The sequence below is a fragment of the Anabrus simplex genome, chromosome 1 (assembly GCF_040414725.1).
Source record: "Anabrus simplex isolate iqAnaSimp1 chromosome 1, ASM4041472v1, whole genome shotgun sequence".
Lineage (NCBI taxonomy): Eukaryota > Metazoa > Arthropoda > Insecta > Orthoptera > Tettigoniidae > Anabrus > Anabrus simplex.
The window spans coordinates 1,318,600,336-1,318,623,957 of NC_090265.1; the positions used below are offsets into that span (position 1 = coordinate 1,318,600,336).

General features: G+C 41.0%; 1 protein-coding gene across 1 annotated transcript in view; it reads left to right on the forward strand.

Annotated features, from left to right (window-relative positions):
* LOC136878592 (bone morphogenetic protein 1) overlaps window positions 1–23,622 on the forward strand; it is a 148,284-nt gene that overhangs the window by 85,240 nt on the left and 39,422 nt on the right. Inside the window, exon 10 of the mRNA XM_067152094.2 lies at window positions 6,722–6,903. Coding sequence (XP_067008195.1) covers window positions 6,722–6,903 — 182 coding nt within the window. The remainder of the gene's footprint in view (window positions 1–6,721; window positions 6,904–23,622) is intronic.

Sequence of the window (23,622 nt, forward strand, 5' to 3'; positions counted from 1 at the left end):
TAATTATAAGGGAGAGCAGTTAGAAAGTTTGTTCAAATCATGAAATCATACCATTCACGTGAATGATGTATTAATAGCTTTGAAAGGTTCAGTAATATTCATTTTATGTGATTTGCAGGCATAATTTCCTTTGGGTTGCTATTTGTACAGTCAAAAGTCAATACTTTTAATACCACGTCACAGAATACTGTGGCTTGGCACTTTATTGCCCCAATGGAAGTGACACTAATCTTAGGAATATTATTTTATGATAATGAAACAATGTCTGATATTTTAACTATTTTAATCAGAAATGAAAACTAGCAGCAATCTTCAATTAAAATAACATTTCCACCAATAATATTTAAATTGGTAGTAGTGGAAATCGGGGTAGAACTGGCAATTGAAAAGAAATTTAAATAAATGAACATAAATCCGTCACGGAAAAAGGTCTGTTTGTATCTTTTAACTATGTTGTCTTTTCAAAATATGGAATTTAGGAACTTATAACTGCACATGCATAACATTAAAACTAACAGATCAGCTGCTCCTTTCCTACACTTCTTCAACTTCATTAGTGCCTTCAGAATCAGGAATCAAGCTGAGATAAAACTGGTGATGGACAGGTAGGACATAGTACAGGAGTTTCAACACATCTTGCAGTTTGCTTTCCTTTATTTTTCGCACAGTGGTGTACTTTCCTTTCAAGCTCAACGTTGTGGTGATGCCTCTTTTTCGCACGCTACAGTCTTCAAAATCCATATTCACTCTTGTTTTTAGTTTGATAAACCATGAATTACTTCCTTCAAATTTGATCAAATTACGTCTGTGAATTTAAATTCCATGCCACTTACAGATGTTTTTTTACTGGTGTTCAGGAGTCCAACTTTTAGTGCTGTCAGGTCATAAAAGTCGTCTTGTTTCATGTCTATTACACTGAACTTCTTCTTTCTCCCACATTATTGAATGATACATTTCTAGTCGGCAGCGTCGTACACATGCGGTTGATTTCGTTGTACTTTTCAATTTTGACAAAGTCTCCATCTGATGGCAAGAATGTGTGGCTAGATGTTAAAAACCAGTGTTTGATCTCATCAGATCGTTTTGTATGAATTAAATAAGGCCAGAGTGCCATTACATTCCAGTTTTTATTCTGACCCCCGCAGTTATCAGAAAAAATTACACGCTTTTTAGCATTGACGGCGTTTGTTTTCAGATACTTCAAAACTGCACTACCTGTTTTGTCACTGCCTCTTCCTACAATACTCTCACCTCACAAAAATATGCACACTAAGTCTTTACCACAGTTATGAATGCCTACATTGTATGTCCACAATTCCGTAGCTTGGCTCTCCTTCAGCTGTTCTGTATCTCCGTTTTACAGGAATAGCTTCAATACATCCAAATAAATAAGCATTTTGCTTATCAAAATCAGCGAGATCCCAAAACCCATTAAATATTGACAATATATTTTGTTCTTCAAGTTCAAAACATCTCAGGGGACAGCGACATAGCTCTCCAACTTTTGTTCCTGGAACAACCTTTCCGGTCTTACGCGCTACATATTCTCTTCATTCGTTTCGCCTCTTCTTATTCATCTGTATCTTAATACGTCTATTTCTCTTCCTAGAATTCGGGCCTTTCTCAGGCGAATGTAACGGTGTCTTTGAATGATCCAGGATATCCTAAACAGTGCAAAACACCAAGTCTTAGTACGAGAAATACCCTTGTTGTATCCTCTGTTATGTAACTAATAACGATTACTTTAACAAGAGTGCTGCAAAATTATGCAATAGTTTTTCTGTTAACTTAAATAAACCTCTGGTCGCAAGTGACAATGTAACCTTTCTTGAGAAAATTGTTGACTGACAGCAACAGATTTAAAATTGGAAGAATATAGTGCCAAGCCACACAATGCATATTTGCGAATGTTGGTCAACAAAGGCCTTAAACTAACCGGAGTAAACTTTGAACTGAAAAGCCACTTACTATAGATCCAAGAGTGTGTTAAAACGGTTCCTAAAATATAACCTAATGACTTAATAAGTTACATAACCCCAGCAACATTGGCGGAATCTTTAGTTATGGTCAAAATAATGCCAAGCAACACTTACCTCATTTCCACTTTGAGAATAAATTTCACATGATATGTGAGGAAGATAGTCAGGGTCTACATCAGGATCCTCCTACAATCCATGGTAATCTGGGTCTTCTGGATGCTTGACACTGTTTTGCTCCGAGTGTTCCTAAGAACTGTTGGGAGCAACAAGATGAAAATTATATGCAGTCCCAGTTGAATGTGTTTCTATGCAAGTTTCCAGTGTTTACTGATAACTTATCATAATCCTCAACAAATGGCACCGACAGCTCAGTTTTTTCAAAAATGTTACTTGGCACTCTTTTGCCCCGACCCCTTCAATTCACTGCACTTTATCTACAACCTAGAATTTAAAACAAACGCTTTTCCGACGGCCTGGATAAAGACAGGAACATGCTCTCCATTTAAGGCCTAACGACTTCGGTTAACAATTACCACCCTATCTGTGCTACGATTTTCGAATTTATCCTTTATAACAGAAATTACGCGCGTATTAAAATGAACACATCGGAAACCAACACGTGTTCTACGCTAGATAGTCTACCGTAACGAACCTAGCCAATTTTATCCACCATGTTTCAACGCAACTAGATCGTGGGGACATGTAGGGAGAGAGAGAGATTTTGAGAAGGTATTTGACAAAATAGATCATGGTATTCTTCTTAAAAATGACACTTACCTGGGATTTTCTGCTCGTCTAATATTTTAGCAGCTACTTAAGTTAACGAAAGTCATTTGTACAATAAAACCAAACGTCCTCCAGGAAGTATACTGTCAAATCTGGAATTCCATAGCTCGAACCTAGGGCCACTTATGTTTGTCATCCGTATCAATGATCTCCCAAATTACGTAAAGCACTATCGAAACTAATTTAAAATCTATAAGCAAATTTCAACAGTTCAAAATTGCTACCTCTTGCGAAAAGATTTAGACCATGTATCGCGATGGCCAGTAGGTAAATGAACACACAACTGGTGGCGTTTATTCTAAGATTTATTGACTAACAAATAATTACTTATACAACTACACAGGCACTCAGTTACACCAGTTCAGACGCTCTCCTTACTCTGACTAACGCAATCACACTAGTTACTGGCCCTATTGCTTACAAACTAAGCCAAATCACACTACTCACTCTCTCAACTGTCACATAGACTTTAGAGCAGTCTAGAATTACACTCACTCTACTTTATCGCGACCACACTGTTCACAGCTTGCGCACGCGCAACACATTCTTACAGTTTTGTATGTGTACACAGTCCGTACAATCACGGCGGTCTACGTTCACTGTCCCTCGTCGCTCAGCTACACCACCTCGCACTCGCCGTCCGTTCACACACACACACAGCACGAACAGCACTCAGTCTTCACTGGTGTCCACCGACTGATCCAGTGCTCCACGGCTGATCTCTCTCAACTCAACCGTCCCAATCGCTAGCGGAACTGAACCCAAAATGAACCGAACTCACATACACACATCACTGTCCATTAACTGGCTACTTGCTCGTCCTAAATAGTCAGATCTAATGGTTCCAGAACAGTTCTGAAGCTGGATACTCGAAGAAATTTCTCGGTCCCCAATCGTCTCGAGGTTTCTGGTGATTGTCAGAGGCTTCCAGAGAGACACCAGAGAGAGGCCGGCGCATCCTACTGCAAGCCCCTCCTTTCTGAAATGAACGCACAGGCAGCGGCCAAGAGCTCAGCTGTGACGTCGTTCACTTGTGGGTGGGGCCGGACCAGCATGCTCCTCTACGCTAAGAATTAGCATGATGGACGCCGTGAAAATAATATCACGAAATGGGGTTAAAAATGGCCTCAAATTTAATATACCAAAATGTAACACAATATCGTTCACCAGAAGCAAAAAATGGTGTATATTTCCCTTGCAAGGTAGGATTAGACGAGCTACGGCGTCTTGGACAGGTGAACGAAAGCCCCTCCCCCCAGCTAAAGACAACAGCTGACTAGTACAAAGTGCCGGAAATATACAACTCTTTACCAAAACTTTGGCAATGATTACTCTCTGTAACACCTGAGTTAGACTCAAGTTAGACTACTCTAGCATGGCCTGGATTCCAAGATGCAGCATCCGACCCTATGAGCAACATTTTCACACCATTCATAGCAGGGATTGGCTGCATAAGGATTGGCATTACTAGCATCGCTCATACCTCAGTCACTTTCATATTGTCAAAGCCAAGGATAATACAGAGACAGATCTATGAAAGTTATAAAATTGCTCTAGCCTATACCAGAAGATATAGTGCACTGTAAACACTAGGTCCTTCCAGCAAAGGCATATACACACATTACTTTGGTATAATTAGTTTATAACATCGGCGAAAAATGTTTGATATGGAATTCTTATTTATTTATTTATTTATTTATTTATTTATTTATTTATTTATTTATTTATTTATTTATTTATTTATTTATTTATTTATTTTATTTATTTATTTATTTACTATTTTTATTTTTTTATTTCGACTTTTCCAACTGGAGATTGTCCCGGAGGATAAAGTACTGTATACAGCAAAACAAGATTTATTTTAGAAAATCTGAGAAGTTGATTACATATTAGACGGTTAGAGTACAGGTGGCTTCATTAAAACGTTTGGGAGATATGGTTTTTCAGGATTTGGATTGAATATTTCAAGGCAGTCACTGCAACTTCTCTTATTAATGCGTGATCGTGGTTAAATCATTGGCAGAACTTGACGAAGAAGAGAAGAATGGATCCTATAGCTCCAAGCATTAGCCTGATGACTTCGATATAATCCAACTGGTACTCATGTTGACAGAATGGGATGGTTGGTTAATATGTTGCTTTCGTTTCCTCGTAAACCTCATTGGGTTGTGTTTCAGACGTTTCAAATCTGATCGCCTAATCTGTTATAAATCATTGAGAAATGACAGGTTATATTTTATCACACATTGTATGTCGTAGAGGTCCCTCATGAGAGCAGTAACAGAGGACATGAGCAAGATTTTCTGCCTCGTTGTGGCAGCGCTGACAACAGTTATTGTCCGTAGTTCTGCCTGAAACAGCTCATACCGCCGTTATGCTACCTGTCACTTTCAAGGTATCACGCCATTCGCTACAAGATAATCATTGAACGTGACTAATCTACTGATTAGCTAAAGGCACCTGTGGGAGGTCATACCACTTATTAAATTCAACTTTCTCAACTTGATTCTTATTTTCCGGGAGTCTAAAAATCCCATTCTTTTTATCCAACAGGCTTTCATCTGGTTATTAACAGCGACATTGATAATACAAATTTCTATCCTAGATTAATTTCGAAATTCCTCGTGTTATCCCTCTACATTGTTATGTCTGAAGAGGCAGTATCAAGGACAACTTCTCATAATCACTCACCACTCTGCAGGATCTCTGAAGTGTTTTACTCCGCTCTGAGTAAATTCCCGCTCTGGATCTCAGTAACCCTCTTCAGAAATGGGTACTTTCTATTGTAGTGCCATTATGCAAACAGTAACATTTCAGATGTATGTGTAATGTAACACAGCCCTTCTACATGGGAATAATTAAACATAACGTGTTCATTTAGTTAGGTTTAAATTATATAAATATAATATAAATAATATATAGTACGTACTTCATTAGTTAATATCCTTTATTACTTTAGTACAACTATTTGTAGTGTCTGTATTCGATGTAGTGATATTTAATTATTATGATTATTTTTATTATTACTCTATTGTGTAACATTAGCTTTATAAATAATAATATTACACTCATGTATGTTATTATTATCGCCATCAAATACAGTCTTATAAATGTGTAAAATATGTATGCTTTAGGGACGTTTTTGCCCTGATGTAAGCCAGATTTATGAAATGAAATTATAAGGTATAATTACAAGGTAACATATCTTCTTACAGTAATCTCGTGTGCAATACTATGAAATACTCTTAGTATCTCTGAGCAGATCGATATTGGCCTCCAATTTCCAACATCTATCCCGTCATCATCTTCGTGAATGAATAATTACTTATCTTGTTTTTAAACACGAGTAACTTACATTGATAACATTGATAAAGACATATTCGGGAGATAGTAGGTTCGAGCCCCACTGTCGGCAGCCCTGAAAATAGTTTTCCGTGGTTTCCCATTTTCACACCTGGCAAATGCTGGGGCTGTACCTTAATTAAGGCTACGGCCGCTTCCTTCACACTCCTAGCCCTTCCCTGTTCCATCGTCGCCATAAGACGTATCTCTGTCGGTGCGACGTAAAGCAACTAGCATAGAGTATAGAGCAGGTAAAAGTTAACGACAGGATTAGTGTGACTTTTCGTTTGTAGCAGTTCTCGTCAACACTCGATGTGGCCCGCGAGAGGAATGTGATTTACAATTACATTTCATCGACTAATTGGAGGATTGAGCGATTCATTTATTAATATTATTATTATTATTATTATTATTATTATTATTATTATTATTATTATTATTATTATTATTTTCTGAATTAAATAAATATATTAAAACAGTTACACATGTCAATAAATTTAACTTCCAGTATCTTGTCAGGATATCAAATTTTACGGAAATTGATAGAATACATTGAGACATACCACACTAAATATATATAACATGCTCATAACTTAACTTTCTTTCCTTCTCAGCTTCATTTCTGCTGACAAATCAGTTGGTGCTCAAGGGTTCCGTGCAGTCTGGACTGAAGTTCGAGAAGGTCCAGACTGCGATCAGTTTAGATGCGCTAAAAGCAGCTTCTGCATAGCCGACAAGCTACGTTGCAACAGGGTGTTCAATTGCGGTGCAGATGACAGGTCCGATGAGGCTGACTGTAAGTTAACGATTTAATATGAATGTCTTTATTTGTGATTTACACCACTTAAGCATTTGAGATATGTATTGTAATGAATTTGGGAGTTCTGTGTTCTATGTATTGAACTAAGTGTTACAGCTTATGATTATTGTCGTATATCTTATATCTTATATCTTTGAATTTCTGCCTGCTTACATGTTAAATTTCTCTGCTTGACTTTCTTTATACTTTCACTTTCTGCATGGACAGGCATTATTTGCTTATTCACTTTCAGTGGCATGCTGAAATCTTGTTTACTGTGTGCTATTTTCTTGCCCTCTTACTTTACTTGTAAGCTAATATGTTTCAAGTTTATTATAATTTAAAATGTCATAAATAATTACCATTCCTAAAATAATATAGAAAACAAATTTAAACACAAATTAACATGAAACTTTGCACTGGAAGGAAAGATTTCAACTTGACTAAGGACTTCTCTCCTAAGTACGTTTTAATTAGAAAAGTGAGCTTCTGTCATGAATTACAAAATTCTGAGTTTCATTTTCTTCCATTTCAACTTGGTCGACTAAATTTCTGAAGATTTCCCAATTTCTGTATATACTTTTATACATGAATCTATTTTGTAACGTATTCCAAAATGAAAAGTAGGGAAATAAAAAAGAGAATACAGTAGTATTCTGAAGAGTTCATTCTTCACTGCAAGGAATATTTAATTATATTGAACTTCTCTTGCGTTTATAATTTTACTTTTCACTCCTTTTATTCTCATACTGTGACTATGAATTGATTTAATTCTTACAACTTACTTGTTCTCTCGTTTCTTACTCATTTACAGTTTCTAGTACAGCATAATGCAACTTTTAAAGTTAGAGCCAATACATTGAGTGAAATTCAATTGAAAAATTTTTAATATTAAAAATAACAATAATACTAACTGTCACATTCTGTATTATGTACGACTCTCTGAATTCAAAAGCGTAGGAATAATGATTTTATTACTTTTATCTCATATTCATTCCATAATTTAAATATGATTGTGGCTAACCTCAGTTCCGATGAAGCCCTTACACATATTGTTCATTTGACAGAATTAAAATGAAATCTGGTCTAATGGATCAGTGTTACGTAACCTTTAAGGTTCATCCTCAGTTTCACAAACTCAACTCCATCAGAATTAACATTCAGTCAGTACTGTACTGACAGAACTTAATAATGTTACTCTAGTTACTTCAAGAGTAACAGAATTCCATCATTACTTCCAGTTCCAAAAGTCACACATTTTTAACAAGTTCACGAGGCATCTCGTCCTTTGGAGCATTCGGGTCTTAACCGTGCATGAATATTACTCTTCACTGTAATAGGTACTTCAGTTGTTATAAAAATGCTCTCGTTCTCTTTAGATTTCACTTACCGGAGATACTAGAGCCCAGATACAGGTCTCGTTGTCTCTCCTGGAGCTAGAAACTATTAGTCCTGAAATGTTAGATGCTCCTACGTGAGTAGACGGACGAAGGAGCATTTTAAGCGACGAAGAATGAAAGGTGTGAAGGAAAAGGCCGCTGAACTGAAATCTCGTTTGGGACTAGCTGAGTTCAGTCACATCGCATACGTGAACCGCAATAATATTCAGTAGTAATATTTCTGTCTGGCCAAGTTGTACTGTAAGTACACGCTGATACGGACTAGAGTAGACCGCACCGCCAGCAAGCAACTCAATGCCTGAAGTCGCGCGGCGGTAACTAATTCGACTCTCTAGTGGTGGCCAACCGCTTCGGGTGGAGGAGCCACTCTTAGGTGGAGTAATCGTTCTCCAGTGGAGGAAATGTCTCTGTGACCCTTCAAGGAGCGTATTCTCCACCTTATGGTGGCTGTGAAAGGCGTCCAGCAGAAACCTCCCCATTACATGTCGACTACCAAGAGAGGATTGCCGGTATAAGCAACTAAACCAACTTACTGGTCAGGCTACTCTCTTGTCTTGGGGGTGAGAAATCGTCCACGAAGGTGGATGAACTACCCAACGTAGTCAACGGCATAGGATAGGGCAAGGTACTGGAAACAACTTGATTACTTTCCCTCGACAGCATCTAATGGAATGTATGATCCAAGGCAAATGAGTTTGCCGAGTGATCCGGCTAGACCTGATTACAGGTCAGGCAGTGTAAAATGGGCTGCCGAGTATATAGGGTAGGAAGGACGGGGCCCGCATATGAAACTGCTGACTTGACTAACAATCAAACTGCAGATGAGGAAGAATCTATTTATCAGGACCTGGTATGTCAGCGGCCTTCTACACACTGGAAATATGAACCTCCTAGAGCGAGAACGAATCCTCAAGAAGACATACTTGTAGAATCTCCGAAACTCGCTAGGAAACCCAAGGCCACCTCTGCACGGAATATAACATATACCAGGTGACCCGTCAGCGCCGACAAGAAAGTAAATAACGACAACCATTGAAATGGGAGGCTGCAAGAAGTGTTTTCTATATTCAAGGGGGAATATCATGAGTAGAGATTGCTATTCATTGCGAATGTCATTGTAGTGGTCGAAACTTGAAGTATATTAAGAGTTCAGAACTCTTTCAAATTGCTCCGTTTCTCTTTTATTGTGCACAGAGACTACTTACAGTAGTCAGTTGACATGGCTAGTGTTGCTGGTGAGTCTACTAACAAGTAATACACTGACGTTGATCTGCCATACGTTAAAACGGGGTAAAATGCTGCTGCAGCTTGCAGATTTTGCCAAAAGATGTTCCCTTTACGTCGGTTATCATCAGGATATCTTTTTAAGCATACGGTGATGAAATTACGTATTGACGGAACATTTCCATCAAGGTAGAAGTCAGTACGAAAGAACTAGAGAACTAGAAAATGGTACAGAATGTTGTTCGTTATGTTGAGGAAAATCCAACATATGGTAGGTCGGTTTCTAATATGGTTACGTACATCACACTTTTTTACAAGCGAATGGACCACTAAGGATCACGCTACAACTTCATTTCCTTCTTTTCGTGTGTTCGCTGGCCTGCTTCCGTTGTTCATCTATCCAGTTTATTCCGGTCTTCTTAGTTCTTCCTACGGTTTGAACACCTTCCATATTTTTCACTGTGTTCCTAAACGTATTCCTTTCTAACATCTGGACTTCCGAGATGCTTAATATTTCCATATCCTTCGTTTCCTTAACCCATGCTGTAGTGGTCTTTTTCTCCAGAAGTAATCAAATATCTGTTTGGTAACTTTGTTTGCGTTCATTCTGTTCAGATGTCCATAAAACGCCAGCCTCCTTTTCTTCATGGTCTCTGAGATTATTTCCACCTTCAGGTAGACTTCTTTGTTGCACCGAAGTTTACACTCGCTTTCAGTTCGGACAGCTCCCATAATTTTTCTGAGGATTCTTCTTTCCAGGACCTCTAGCTTCTCCAGCTTGTAGTTCAAGAACAGGTACTCACTGGCATACAGGCATTCTGTTTCTACCACGGTGTTGTAATATATTAATTTGAAATTCCAGGATGAACACTTCTTATTGTAGATTTTTTTTGTCAAGCCGTATGCTCTCTCCATTCTTGAGATCCGATCTTCCACTGCATCTTCTAGTCTATTCTCTTGTATCGTCTCACCAAGGTACTTGAACTTCTTGACCCTTTCTATCCGTCCTATGTCTGTTTCCAGGAATATTGGTCCATCTTTGACGTTCGTCATGAATTTGGTCTTTCCTGCTGAGATCCTCAGTACTGCTTGGCTGGCGATTCCTTCCAAGAGGTTAATCCGGGTGGTTGCGACCTCTGGACTTTATGATATTATAGCAAAGTCGTCATCGAAAGCCAAGCAGTTGACTTCAGTCCCTCCTGATTTTCTCCCTAGACAGATCGGGATTATCCCTTGATGTTCAAGTTGTAAGTTCGATATTCTCACTGCATTTTCTAGGACACAGTTGAATAAGAGTGGAGGTAGTCCAACGCCTTGCCTCACGCCTGTCTTGATTTCAGATGATTGTGAGAGATACCCGAAGAATTTTACCTTGGAGGTTGTGCCTGTTAGGGTCTCTTTGATTATATTCGCCAGTTTGGTTTTGACTCCAAATTCCTTAATGATCGTATCCAAAGTCTCTCTATCTACCACATCAAAGCCTTTTTTGAAGCCAGCAAACGACACCACAATTTTCGTACCACTCAACATTCTGTGGCAGGCTATTGACTTCAGGTTGAATATTTGCTCGGAACAGGAGTGGCCTTTCCTAAACCCTGCTTGGTATTCCCCTATTTGTTGGTCCATATTCACCTCTATTCTATAAAGAAGCAGTTTTGAGAGGATTTTATAGGCGATCGAGAAGAGCAACACACCCCTATAGTTGTCGAGACCCTTTCCTATCCCATCGTCACCATGACACCTATCTGTGTCAGTGCGACGTAAAGCAACTAGCAAAAAAAGTTGTTAACATCCTGCTTGTCCCCTTTCTTATTCAACGGATGGATAAGTGCTGTTTTCCATTCTTCTGGGATTGTCTCCTTCTCCAAGATTTCCTTGATGATTTTGGTGAAAATCAACAAAGATTTCCGGTTCTGCCCGTTTCAACGTTTCTGCCGTTATCGAGTCCTCTCTAAATTGCACTGTTGTTTTTGACGTTTTCAAGGGCTTCATTGACTTTTTCCTTCGTTGGTGGTTCGTAATCTTCTGAGTTCTCTGGTATGTCTGGAAATTCTATTTTGGAGGTTGGAGAAGATTAATTCAAGAGAGTGTGGATGTATCTGCCTAATATCTCACAGTTTTCTTGGTTGTTCAATCCGATGTTACCCTGTCTGTTTCTGAAACTCAAACTTGGCGCTTTGTATCCTTTGATTTTGCTGTTGAAGGTCTGATAAAAGCCTCTGGAATTGTTCTTGACGAAGTCGGTCTGGATCTCTTCCAGTTGAGCTCTTTAAAATGATCGTTTAGTCCTTCGAAATATCCTGGATGATTCTTTTCTCAGTTGCCTAATTGTTCCATGAGTTCCTTTCCTCTGGAGCATTTCCATTTTCTCCATTTCTCGAAATTCTCCCTGAGAACTTCCTCGCACTCTTCATTCCACCATGTTTCTCTTTTCCTCCTAGCCTGTCCGAGTGTTTTCTTTGCGGCTTCATTGATTCCCGTGCATAGTTCTTGCCAGTTCCCGTCTCTGCTGGTCCAGATTCCGTCCTTGAGGTTTATAATGATGTCTTCAGTGATGTTCATTTTGTTTGTGCTGTATCTCATAATTTTAGGTGGTTCTCTCTTTTGTCTTACTGGGAAAAACGGATTTTAACTTTGGAGAGATAGTGGTCTGAATCAAATTCACCGATGATAATCACCTTGACGTTCATCACCTCCTTTGAGTGTTTCCTTGTTATCGCTATGTGAACCAATTGGAATTCTCCTAGTTCGGGATTTTCTCGGGAGTTTCCTGTAGTGTGTTGACATTAGTTCCAAATGAAAAGCTTTGTAATGTCCATTGAGACTTTCCACATTCTGGTTTGTCCTCCTACGTGCTGTATATTCCCCTACGACGTCTCTGTGCTTTCTTTCCTTCCCAATCTGCGCGGTGAAGTCTCCCATCAGAATTTTACGTTGCTCTTGGGTATCTGGGTGATTTCGGTTTCCATAAGACCCCAGAACTCATCAACTTTCTGTGGGTTCTTCTTGTTGTCTTCGTTCATCGGGGCATGACAGGTGATCAGAGTGTACCTCTTATTCTTGCATTTAATAGTTAGTAGAGACGATCTTTCAGATTTTGATGTGAAGTCTGTGATATTGTTTACTACCTTCTTGTTTATGTAGGAACAGGTTCCCAGCAGAGGCATGTTGGTGGTTGTTCTAATTCCCGGCTTGCCTTTGAATATTATGTATTGGTTGATGCCTATGTTGTTTCCTTCCAGGAGTCTTGTCGCTCGTACAGCTAGGATCTGGATTTGGTTTTTATCCAAAAACTTTTCTAGTTCTTTTAGCTTTCCGACTCTGGTAAGTGAGTTGACGTATATTGTTCCAATGAAATCAACTTGGTTCAGATGTACATGCTAAATTGTGATTTCTATGACGACGACTCTGTGGGTGTGTACATAGGAGCCAATATTTGGTACTGGTGACTTCAGTGTTAAAGTAGGTAAAGCAAGGTAAGCATTCTTGAGAAATGAAGTAGGGGCTTTCGGACTAGGGAGAAGAAATGGCAGGGAGAAACACCTTGTACGGTTCACAACAGATAACAGCCTTTTTATAACAAACACTCTGCTCGAGCACCATGTACGTAGAGTTTCAACGTGGATGAGCCCAAACAGCAAACACTGTCATCAGATTGATTACATATTTGTCAGGAAGAAGTGGAGGTCATCAGTCACAAATGTGAAGGCCAAGCCTAGTGCAAGCTGTGATCCCAACTACACGATGCTGTTACGAACTTTCTTTCCCATATTTTACAATTTTGCTTCACGTCGAGCCGAATCAGATAGGGATAAGAAAGGGTTAGGGGTGCAGGGAAGTTACTGTGGCCTTGATTAAGTTATAGTCCCAGTATATAGCTGGAGGGAAAATGAGAAACCAAGAAAAACCATTTTCCGGGCTGCCGACAGTGAGGTTCTCCCGATTACAATCTGACAGCTGCGTTACCACTCAACCTCTCACTCTGTTTACGAACTTTGGCTAAAACTCAAATTACTGCAGCAGGGAAAAGCACAAGTAGTCTTGCGTACGTATCTGAGAGACAGTCTTGACTTTTGGGTAGAGGATGGTTGCCCAGTTAAACTTCCTCCTTAAAAAAAATCATCTCCACCACCATCGAGCTTTGGCAAAATGGAGATAGTAGAAAACTATGGCGGAGAATCAAAGAACGAATAGAAGATATAGTAAGAGCGAGTGGCAAAGAACAAATCCAAAATAATAAGGACCAGATGATCGACGGCACCTTGCAAACTGTAGAGCAGACAAGGCGCATCAAATGTGGCATGCGTGATTCCGAAGATGCCGACCAACTGAGGAAGGTTATCAGGGAATCAAACGAGGCTCCAGGTGGGATGGAAAATCACGGCATTAGTAAGCCGCCGCGTGGCCATGATCAGCAAAGCGTCTACTCTATATAGTGTGACACCGTGCTTAACCGGTTCGAGTCCCGTTGGTCAAGAAATATTTCACCATCAGAATTTTGGCCAGCAGGGTAAGATAAGTGGTGGTATACAATTTCTAATCACTAGATTGCATGCCAAAATCCTGTATTCAATTCCAACCCCCCCCCCCCCAACGTATTCATATGGAATGAGGGCATGTGATGCTGCTGATGGTGATTGGTCCATCGGGTGCGAACGTAAAACATTTAGCAGACCCCGTTGTGTTATGCGACAGGAGTAGATTATATGCCAACACCGAGTTTCATTCTCTCCCTCCCTCACTATCATTTTGATCATCATCATAAACAGCAGCAACAACAACTCACATCAATACTCACAAGTCACTCATGGGGTTCAAATAGAAAGACCTGAACTTGATGATTCTAAACATTCCCTTGAACACATCCGGCACTAAAAGTCATACGAAAAAGGGAATAAATAACTGTCATTCTTCAAAGCAGAGAAATCGACAGGAATGAACAAGGGACAAAACTAATGGACCTTGTCGGTGTTGCTGAAGTATGGCGGTAGCACTGCACCAAATATTTTCGAGGGTCAGGGAGAAGCAGCTCCACCGTAAGGTCCTCCAAACTGGAGCTTCCCATGCTACGGTCGGAGATAGAAGAAGCCACTATGCGACAATAATGGGAGGTCACCTGGAGCAGACGGCCCAACTGCAGATATCCTGAAAAGCATGGTCCCTGGAGATATAGATGTCAGGTTAGAGCTATGTAACAAACATAGAGAACAAGAGCATTGCCTGGAGATTGGTGCCTGTCATTCTTCGTCCCCTTGTACTAAAGGAATACCCCTTACTACACTAAACCCTTCAATATTCAGTAATTAGTCTCATACAAGTAATACCGGTACTGAAAAAAATTGCAGTCTTGGAGATATGGTGCATAAACATGCCTAAGGAATTATTCTACTGTATTCGTGATTGAAACAAAAGCAATCTATAAGGCAATAGAAGACATTGAACACTTCATGTGCGTCAGAGACAATGAAAGTCGTCAACTGCTAGACAGAAACCAAATCGTTGAAAGGTGGCATCAATGCGTCGAAGAACTTTCAAATGAGAATTTTCCACATCCACTTATTCCACAGGGTGTGCATTGCTCTGGACCAGAAAGCGGCATCGCTTCTGATGAAATCACCCATGCTATAAGGTGTATGGCGAACTCAAATGTATCAGGTACAGATGAACTACAAACAGATGGTTGGAAATTGAAATAACTCCTTAATGACACCGCTGAATGGCTGGCTAGCTTCTTCAGTGCTACGGTGGATAGTGGTCATGCCCTTGCTGAATGGCCAACAAGTATAACACTGCCCATACTTAGCAACAAAGATGGCAGAACAGACGGTTCGAACTATTGACCCATACTTATATTAAGGGGAGTGCACGAAAACTATGCGTCAGATGTTTGACAGTCGACCTCAAACCAGAGGTCTACCGCGCTATTGCGTTGTACGAGGTCGAGAGCTGGACAGTCGAAAAAATGCCAAGCACCCTCTGCACGCCATGGTGATATGTATATAACGTTTCCTTCCACAGAGTTTAACTCTTATTCCGAAACAACAACGCGATCTGGTAGAGGAGAGTAGTCGTTTCCATTCAAGAGATAAAAGGTGCCTGAGATTGCACGACTATGTCCTGAGAGTAGCGAATGATACATTCAACTTCACCATCGATGTTCAGCGCCATCGTTGAAGGCCGTGTCAACGGTGGCAAGACACCCTAGCTTCCGACATGAAATCGCTCAGCTGACGCCATACGCTGCGTATGATCGCTTAAAAGGCGTTCTTCGATCCGAAAAACGGACCATGCACCTATGGATAAACGCTACATTGAAGAAAATTGACGAATCAGGATGTTGGTTTAGGTGTAAATACACCATTTGTTGTACTTTCTAATTTCATGGCACAATTTGAATTGTATAATTGTGAATGAGTGTTCTAATTTTCTTTTATTATTATTATTATTATTATTATTATTATTATTATTATTATTATTATTATTATTATTATTATTATTATTTATGCCTTTATTTCCATGGCGTGACTCAGGCTATGAAGTCTCATATTCTGCCAGCCCATGTCCTATAATGTAGGCCCGCATACAGTTCACAATATATTACACATATTACAAATACATACACTATAATACCAAACTGTACACATAGTTATAAAAACTCATTAAAGGAAATAAAAAGAAGCGTATCTAAAATAATCCAGGATAAATAAAATTGTCTTAATGCATCAATAAAAACAAATTTAGTAGACCATAGTGACACACAGAATGAAATAACAAAACAGGAAAGTAGATTTCATGTATTTACACTCAACTTGATCCGTCCAAGTACTGCTGTCAGCACTTCTGTTTAAATACTGGCTCAGATAAGGTGTCGTTTAGGTCATTGGGCAACGAATTCTAGCCACCCCAAGCTTAAATAAATTAAAATATACAAGCCTAGACATGGATATTCGATCAATCAAACAATCACTACTGATCTGCATTTAGAGCAGTCGCCCAGGTGGCAGATTCCTTATCTGTTGTTTTCCTAGCCTTTTCTTAAATTATTTCAAAGAAATTGGAAATTTATTGAACATCTCCCTTTGTGAGTTATCCCAATCCCTAACTCCCCTTCCTATAAACGAATATTTGCCCCAATTTGTCCCCTTGAATTTCAACTCTATCTTCATATTCTGATCTTTCCTTCTTTTAAAGACACCACTCAAATTTATTCGTCTACTAATGTCATTCCACGCAATCTCTCCGCTGACAGCTCGGAACATACCACTTAGTCGAACAGCTCGTCTCCTTTCTCTCAAGTCTTCCCAGCCCAAACTTTGCAACATTTTTTTTTGTAACGCTACTCTTTTGTCGGAAATTACCCAGAACAAACCGAGCTGCTTTTCTTTGCATTTTTTTCAGTTCTTGAATCAAGTAATCCTTGTGAGGATCCCATACACTGGAACCATACTCTTTTTGGGGTCTTACTAGAGACTTATATGCCCTCTCCTTTACATACTTACTACAACACCTAAACACCCTCATAACCATGTGAAGAGATCTGTACGCTTTATTTACAATCCCATTTCTGTGATTACACCAAAGAAGATCTTTCCTTATATTAACACCTAGGTACATACAGTGATTACCCATAAGGAACATTCACCCCATCAACGCAGTAATTAATACTGAGAGGACGTTTCCTATTTTTGAAACTCACAACCTGATATTTAACCCCGTTTATCATCATACCATTGCCTGCTGTCCGTCTCACAACATTATCGAGGTCATTTTGCCTGTTGCTCACAATCTTGTAACTTATTTATTACTCTATACAGAATAACATCATCTGCGAAAAGCTTTACCTCTGATTCCACTTCTTTACTCATATCATATACACTGACTGACAGAGCAAATGCAACACCAAGAAGGAGTGGTCAGAACTCTATGCCAATTGCAGGGTAGACTGACGTCACTGAGGTATGCTCATGATGTGAAATGCGCCGCTGTGCTGCGCACGTAGCGAACGATAAATGGGACACGGCGTTGGCGAATGGCCCACTTCGTACCGTGATTTCTCAGCCGACAGTCATTGTAGAACGTGTTGTCGTGTGCCACAGGACACGTGTATAGCTAAGAATGCCAGGCCGCCGTCAACGGAGGCATTTCCAGCAGACAGACGACTTTACGAGGGGTATGGTGATCGGGCTGAGAAGGGCAGGTTGGTCGCTTCGTCAAATCGCAGCCGATACGCATAGGGATGTGTCCACGGTGCAGCGCCTGTGGCGAAGATGGTTGGCGCAGGGACATGTGGCACGTGCGAGGGATCCAGGCGCAGCCCGAGTGACGTCAGCACGCGAGGATCGGCGCATCCGCCGCCAAGCGGTGGCAGCCCCGCACGCCACGTCAACCGCCATTCTTCAGCATGTGCAAGACACCCTGGCTGTTCCAATATCGACCAGAACAATTTCCCGTCGATTGGTTGAAGGAGGCCTGCACTCCCGGCGTCCGCTCAGAAGACTACCATTGACTCCACAGCATAGACGTGCACGCCTGGCATGGTGCCGGGCTAGAGCGACTTGGATGAGGGAATGGCGGAACGTCGTGTTCTCCGATGAGTCACGCTTCTGTTCAGTCAGTGATAGTCACCGCAGACGAGTGTGGCGTCGGCGTGGAGAAAGGTCAAATCCGGCAGTAACTGTGGAGCGCCCTACCGCTAGACAACGCAGCATCATGGTTTGGGGCGCTATTGCGTATGATTCCACGTCACCTCTAGTGCGTATTCAAGGCACGTTAAATGCCCACCGCTACGTGCAGCATGTGCTGCGGCCGGTGGCACTCCCGTACCTTCAGGGGCTGCCCAGTGCTCTGTTTCAGCAAGATAATGCCCGCCCACACACTGCTCGCATCTCCCAACAGGCTCTACGAGGTGTACAGATGCTTCCGTGGCCAGCGTACTCTCCGGATCTCTCACCAATCGAACACGTGTGGGATCTCATTGGACGCCGTTTGCAAACTCTGCCCCAGCCTCGTACGGACAACCAACTGTGGCAAATGGTTGACAGAGAATGGAGAACCATCCCTCAGGACACCATCCACACTCTTATTGACTCTGTACCTCGACGTGTTTCTGCGTGCATCGCCGCTCGCGGTGGTCCTACATCCTACTGAGTCGATGCCGTGCGCATTGTGTAACCTGCATATCGATTTGAAATAAACATCAATTATTCGTCCGTGCCGTCTCTGTTTTTTCCCCAACTTTCATCCCTTTCGAACCACTCCTTCTTGGTGTTGCATTTGCTCTGTCAGTCAGTGTATATCATGTATATACCGGTGCGGCATACCGGTGAATTATAACTCAGTGTCCACGACCTTGGCAAAAACATTATACCCCTACTACCCTTCCCCACAGCACATGCAAAGTCTCCACTACTTGCCGTAGCTCTATACAAATCGGTTAGCCGCAACGAACGATATTTGGTGCTTATTGCCGCCAAAAATTATGTTAATAATTAAGGAAAATAAAGGAAAGAATTAGCAGATAAGACACAAAGGCTTGTACAGATAACGTTTCTTTTACAAATAATTCGCTGTGAGCTTGCATCCGGGAGATCGTGGGTTCGAATCCCACTGTGGGCAGCCCTGAAAATGGTTTTCCGTGGTCTCCCATTTCACACCTCGCAAATGCTGTTGCTCTACCTTAATTAAGGCCACGGCCGCTTCCTTCCAACTCCTAGGCCTTTCCCATCCCATCGTCGCCATAAGACCTATCTGTGTCGGTGCGACGTAAAGCAATTAGCAAAACAAATAATAATAATTCCTAGTTCCAGGTGGCTAAAGTGAATATGTAATGTTTACTCCACAAAGTGGCGAGGGGCGGGGGCGAATTTCCCTTCACGCCCCACCCCCTAATCGCCGCTACTGTTTGTTAACACGCCAAAGATGCAGAAAAGGAAATTTAATCACTTGTTAATTTATACATGTGTAGACATTCCACTCGATAAAAGAGTTGCTTGTATGAAACAAAAACGATACTGTTCGGTGAAATACTTGTGTAGAAGGCATACATCTGTTTGGAGCTTTGGTTGCACTCCGACCGGGTTGTCCATATTAAAATAATGTCTATGTATTCGTCGCTGCTGAACACACTAGCCATTGGCGATGAGCAGACAGTAAATATACTGCGGCTGTACCATACACCAGCCTAGAACTATGCGGTCGAAAACGATGTTTACTAATGCAAGGGGTGCATTCGACCGCCAGCGCTGAGTAACATGCTGCGAGTGTGACTCTGTTTCTTATCTCTTCATATTCTGACGTAACCTGCCCGCTGGCAGTAGTTCCCCTGTTAAAATCAGTTGGTAGACACCCCACACATCACTTATACATGCGGGACATTTATAAGCAGAAAGTACGGCGTCCGTGAGCCACCTGGTATATATATATATATATATGTCTTATATGTATAATAATAAAAAGGAAGTGCCTGTTAGTGACCGAAGTTCAGCCAAACCTATGGCGCGCAGAGATCTGAGATTTTTACATTTCATTTTTAATTATATTGTTTCTTTCAATGCTATAGACACCGGTTTGGTGGATGATACATATAATAGTAAACAATATAAATTACCAAAGTACATACAAAGCAAACTAATTTTTGCTTATAGAGCTTCCGGATAAACTAAATCAAGTGTCCCTCCACATGAAGCTAACATGTGTAGTGAATTTGCCTTTCCAACTCTTGAACAACTCACGTCCAGTTATGTAACTATGGGAGAAGCACGATTTCCGAAGATCAAGTCCTACAACTTAAGGCGATTGTCTTTGTGCCTTGTTGATTGTCATAGCGAAACTCAGACTAAGGGGGAACTGGGAGTTCTAAATTGAAACGGTATATCCAAAGTGATGATTTGAATCCCAGGAATGCATACTACTTCAGCCGCAGCATTTCCAGTCGTGATGGTGGCTTCAATAATATTCTGAATCAGTTTCTTGACTACCAGGCGAGTTGGCTGTGCGGTTAGGGGCGCGCAGCTGTGAGCTTGCATCCGGAAGATAGTAGGTAGGAATCCCATCGTCGGCAGCCCTGAAGATAGTTTCCCGTGGTTTCCTATTTTCGCACCAGGCAAATGCTGGAGCTGTACCTGAATTAAGGCCACGGCAACTTCCTTCCGACTCCTAGCCCTTTCCTAACCCATCCTCGCCGTAAGACCTATCTGTGCGACGTACAGCCACTAGCAAAAAAATGTTTCTTGACTGAAAGACGTGTTCTATACCAGAGATAAGGAGGATTCATACTCCTAAGAAGGATAATCGGTGCTACAATCTTCAACCCAAAGATGTTCGGCAGTTAGGGGTACGCGGCTGTGAGCTTGCATCCGGGAGATAGTGGGTTCGAATCCCACTGTCAGCAGTCCTGAAGATGGTTTTCCGCGGATTCCCATTTTCACACCAGGCAAATGCTGGGGCTGTACCTTAATTAAGGCCATGGCCGATTTCTTCCAACTCCTAGGTCTTTCCTCTCCCATCGTCGGCATAAGACCTATCTGTGTCGGTGCGACGTAAAGCCACTAGCAAGAAAAAAATATTCGAGGGTACTCCAGATCGCTCCAAGTTGTTCAGAAGCCCTGTCGTGTAGTTATCAGTCTCATAAGAAAAAACAGTTTCTTTATTAAAATCTGATCCTTTAAATTGTTTTAACAAACCCGGATTCTTAAGCATTGAACGTAAAAATGGTATAATGCATGCAATTTGTGTAAAACATGGTTGTGTATTAATAAATATATTTATTTTTTATTTTGCCTTAAAACAAATGGTTTAAAAGCATCTAGCGGTTGAATCAGTAAACGTGGGCGAAGCCGCGGGTACTTGCTAGTAGTTATATATAGCCTGTAATAATGTGGAAGAAGTAAGCTATGCAGCAGTGAAAGAAATACTGAAGTCGGTTGAATGTTTCCAAAGATTACCACCAATATACAAACTAACCCACAGACGTTTGCTCTTCATAACTTAGATATTTTGAAATGGTAATATACTTGAAAGATCCTCCGTGGCTCAGACGGCAGCGCGTCGGCCTCTCACCGCTGGATACCGTGGTTCAAATCTCGGCCACTCCATGTGAGATTTGTGCTGGACAAAGCGGAGGCGGAACAGGTATTTCTCCGGGTACTCCGGTTTTCCCTGTCATATTTCATTCCAGCAACACTCTCCATTCTCATTTCATAGCATCTATCAGTCATTAATACATCACTTTGGAACTGGCGACCCCATCGTACTAATAGCCTATATCTGCTTCATTCATTACATCCCTGACCCGTTCAATGACTGGAAAACAGGTTGTAAGTTTTCAATATACTTGAAGCTACTTGCAAGGATACCAGAAAAATGTTTCTTCTGAGTTTTGTTGAGGATAGTTTTAAAGAAGTAGTGAGGCTAGTCCTATGAAGGACGGTCACTGAAAGGGTTTTTAAAAGCAGTAATCACTTAAACACTCATAATATATATACAATCAGTGAAGTTTCTTCAAGTAGAAGACAGTTGATGTAAAATGATTTCTAAGGCACTCTATGTTCTACTCTACCAAGTGAGTTTGCTGACCGGATCGATCACGTGTCTATGTGGTTGCATTCGGGAGATGGTGGATTCGAACTCCATTGTCGGAAGTCCTCAAGGTGGTTTTCCATTTTCACAACAAGCAAATGCTGAGGCTGTAACTGAATTAAGGCCACGGTCGTTTCCTTCCTAGCACTCGCCCTGAAACTATCTCATCGTCGTCATAAGACTTGTCTGAGTCGGTGTGTCGTAAAATATCATAAAAACACTCCACTCTTGGTCGATCTTAAACAAGATGAAGTAATTGATAGGATTTTGACGAAATTACTGAAACAACAGAAAAGAATCTAGTTTACTGGTAAATACCATACTCAGAAAAGTTAAACCATAAGTGTATCCTCAAACGTCAGAATTTGTTTAGTTACTCTACGATTTAAATTATGTTAAGATTAATTCATTAAAAAAATAAAAAACTTAAAAAACAAATAGATAATGACCATAAAATGGTTTAAAGTGGCTGGCCTCTAGATAAATTTCCTGTCAGGTCGGGAGTTTTTTTACTAGGATCTGATGACTGATTCAATGTATACTCAACTTACGTCAGAACAATAATTGGATAGCTATCAGGTGGTGAGATTACCCTGATACAGAACACCAAGAATAACGTCCGAGAGGATTCGGCGTCTGACCACGTGTCATCTAGTAATCCGCAGGCCTATGTCCGCGGTTTAGCAGAGGGGCAGAAGACAGGATAAAATAAATAGCAGCCAGTGGTAAAAATTTGAGTTGAAAACACTTCTTGCCTGAAGAATATTAAGTCATTCGAGGAAAATATGGACCAAGAAATTATTAGTCCAAGGTACAAGAAGTTACAAGAAGTAGGGGAAGTGGGAGTGACAAGAAGTAAGATTATCAAGCTTACATATTGTAATGGTCATAGCGTCCACCATGTCAACTGGCAGTGGGCCCGGTCCGGCACCGTATAGACCCACCCCTTATGCTCCAATTGCGCCAATCACTAGCAGCGCTTAAGGCTAGGCAAGCCCCACTCACTCCGCTCGCGGTCCTGTAGCAGATGAGTATGGAAATGACTCCACGATTAATCTGGAGTGTTCCATCTCGCGATGTTCCTGAATCCATCTAGCATCCGGACGATTCTAGAAGAGCCAGCGCAGGTATATAAGAGAGGAACGACCTGCCTGGAGTTAGTGAGAGTTAGACTGAGTTAGAAGTTGGTGCGGTTCAGTGAGCGACTGCCAGTAGAGTGACGTATATGAACTGCCATGATTATCGGACTAGTGTGTTACAGTGCGGACTGTCGGTGAAAGAGAGAACGTGTAGCCGTGCGACGCGGGACCGTGTGTGTGAGTCTAAAACTGTGTAGTGTGAGAACAAGTGAGAAACGAAGGGAGAGAGAGCGCGCGAACTGCGTACGTGTGTGTTATGAGCAAAAGTTGTGTGTAGTCTTGTGTAGTTTTAGTGCCTAGCTAATAAATCTTAGTATTGAAGCTACCAGTCTAGTGTTAATCGATCCTACTACCCCGCCAACTCGTTACAATATATT